This window comes from Convolutriloba macropyga, chromosome 13 (genome assembly GCF_964194025.1).
Source record: "Convolutriloba macropyga chromosome 13, txConMacr16.3, whole genome shotgun sequence".
Taxonomy (NCBI): domain Eukaryota; kingdom Metazoa; phylum Xenacoelomorpha; order Acoela; family Convolutidae; genus Convolutriloba; species Convolutriloba macropyga.
Window position 1 is genome coordinate 29399232 of NC_134480.1, and position 2745 is coordinate 29401976.

Here is a 2745-nt window from a genome sequence, read left to right on the forward strand (position 1 = left end):
CGGCGGCATGTGAAGAATCTGAGGTTGAACGAACGAATTGATTGATTTGAGTTGATCTCAAATTTTTTCACGTAATAATTTATTTTATTTTTTGTGCAAACAATTTTGCACGTGTAGCTTCGAAAAGAATGAGTAACTGATGGTAAAAAAGTTATATTCTCTTATTGAAACTTTTGTCTTAAGTGTGTAAAGATATGAAGTTGTGCGCCAAATTTTAAATAGCTTTTTAAATCATGATTATAATAAGCAGTGAATGTATGCAGTTCTTTGAGTTTTTCAGACCTTTTTTATTATAACATGCGTGCAAATATGCTCGCCTGACTTGTCAAAGCTTTAGTTTTAAACATGTAGATATGCGGTTTATTAGTTTAATATTGAATTGCTGTTCGGTTGTGAAAAAGTTTGTGGCTTTGTTGATGTTGTCAGGACTAAATTGCTTTGTTGTTGTATGCAACAATGGCCAGGCTATGGCCATTTGCTTAATGGTCGCATACGAGTGACGTGTCTGTGTGTTTTGGTGATTGCTTGGCAACAAATAGTTCTCTCTGCTCGTTGAAACGAGTGAGTGGTGTGATCATAATTCTGCATTCTGATTTCAGATTCAGTTGCTCGCTCTCTTTCTTTTCTTAGTCGTAGAATCACTTCTTAGTAAACTAGCCTCAAAATGAGAGAAATCGTCCACTTGCAAGCCGGCCAGTGCGGAAACCAGATCGGTGCCAAAGTAAATATTTACCTTCATATAAGCTCAATACCTAACTTACACCCTCTCCTTTTCTGTTTTTTGCAACGCTTTCTAAAATGTCGATTGTAGATTGAAATTAACTGATTGGTGGGTGGTATCATAATATGGTAGATATTTGCGTTACTGGCAGAATTATTTTGTTAACTGGAGGTGGAATTTGCTTTTTAAGTTGTTAAATTGTAGGTTTTTAAATATTTGTCAAGGCAGTGTGTCTTAAAAATGAGATTGTTGTTTTAGTTCTGGGAAGTCATCTCTGACGAACATGGTGTAGACCCCACCGGAACCTACCATGGAGACTCTGACCTCCAGCTTGAGAGGATCAACGTCTACTACAATGAGGCCACTGGTGGCAAGTACGTCCCCAGGGCTGTCCTTGTCGATCTGGAGCCAGGAACCATGGACTCCGTCCGATCTGGACCTTTTGGTCAGATCTTCAGACCCGATAACTTCGTGTTCGGCCAGTCTGGTGCTGGAAACAACTGGGCCAAGGGACACTACACCGAGGGTGCTGAGCTGGTCGACTCAGTCTTGGATGTTGTCCGAAAGGAAGCCGAGGGCTGTGATTGTCTTCAGGGATTCCAGCTGACCCACTCGCTCGGTGGTGGTACCGGATCCGGAATGGGAACTCTCCTCATCTCCAAGATCCGAGAGGAATACCCCGACAGAATCATGAACACCTTCTCCGTCGTGCCCTCACCTAAGGTGTCCGACACTGTCGTGGAACCCTACAACGCCACCCTCTCAGTCCATCAGCTGGTCGAGAACACCGATGAGACCTACTGCATTGATAACGAGGCTTTGTATGATATCTGCTTCCGAACCCTGAAGCTGACCACCCCCACCTACGGTGACTTGAACCACCTGGTCTCAGCCACCATGTCTGGTGTCACCACCTGCCTCCGATTCCCCGGTCAGTTGAACGCTGACTTGAGGAAATTGGCTGTGAACATGGTGCCCTTCCCTCGTCTCCATTTCTTCATGCCTGGGTTCGCCCCTCTCACTTCTCGTGGATCTCAGCAATACCGAGCTCTGACCGTGCCCGAGCTGACCCAACAGATGTTCGATGCCAAGAACATGATGGCCGCATGCGACCCTCGTCATGGACGATACTTGACCGTCGCCGCCATGTTCCGAGGCCGAATGAGCATGAAGGAGGTTGATGAACAGATGTTGAACGTGCAGAACAAGAACAGCAGCTACTTCGTTGAATGGATCCCCAACAACGTTAAGACCGCTGTCTGTGACATCCCGCCCCGAGGTCTTAAGATGTCCGCCACCTTCATCGGTAACAGCACCGCCATCCAGGAGCTGTTCAAGCGAGTGAGCGAACAGTTCACTGCTATGTTCCGACGAAAGGCTTTCTTGCATTGGTACACTGGTGAGGGTATGGACGAGATGGAATTCACTGAAGCCGAGAGCAACATGAACGACTTGGTTTCTGAGTACCAACAGTACCAGGATGCCACCGCCGAAGAGGAGGGCGAATTCGAGGAGGAAGAGGAGGAGGGTGAGGCCTAAGAAGCCACCGTACTCCAACTTGATCTTTTCCCTAGATAGACTCTGATAAATCTGCATGAGGATTTGCTACTGTCTTGCGGCGACTTTTAAGTTCAGGAGTTGCAAGTTTTGCTTGTCTGAAATGTGTGATTTGTTCTACTTTCTATCCTGTGAATGAACTGTAACCAAGCATTTGTTTTCTTTGCAATCTTTGATCGCGTCACAATACAACTTTTTGCAATTCACTTTATTTTTAAATATCAGTAAGAGTAGCAATTATCTGACCCTGATAGAGAAAAATCTATCTAAAGTAGAAACAAGCGAATGGCCGAAAGATATTATTATTGGAATTAAAGAACCATGTGATCATTTGAAAGCAAAAGCTTTTCCGTAAGCTCTTAATTCACTGAAGCCGAGAGCATTGGGTAATGGCATTGGGTAAAATGGAAATGGGTAAATTGTCCTGACTCCGTTTGCTTGTTTTAACTGGACTACGGTTTATGGCA

The 2745-nt window shown here is 44.7% G+C and overlaps 1 protein-coding gene across 1 annotated transcript; it reads left to right on the forward strand.

Annotated features, from left to right (window-relative positions):
• Window positions 1-562: 562 nt before the first annotated feature.
• LOC142351879 (tubulin beta-4B chain) lies at window positions 563-2484 on the forward strand. The gene is made up of 2 exons (XM_075404120.1): window positions 563-721; window positions 980-2484. The coding sequence occupies exons 1-2, from the start codon at window positions 665-667 to the stop codon at window positions 2258-2260; spliced, it is 1338 nt and encodes a 445-aa protein (XP_075260235.1). The 5' UTR covers window positions 563-664; the 3' UTR covers window positions 2261-2484.
• Window positions 2485-2745: the final 261 nt, after the last annotated feature.

Bases quoted from the DNA above. Each gene is read 5' to 3' on its own strand.
- LOC142351879 (XM_075404120.1), top strand. From the start codon at position 665: ATGAGAGAAATCGTCCACTTGCAAGCCGGCCAGTGCGGAAACCAGATC. The intron at 722-979 runs GTAAATATTTAC...TTGTTGTTTTAG, and splicing joins GAAACCAGATCGGTGCCAAA to TTCTGGGAAGTCATCTCTGA.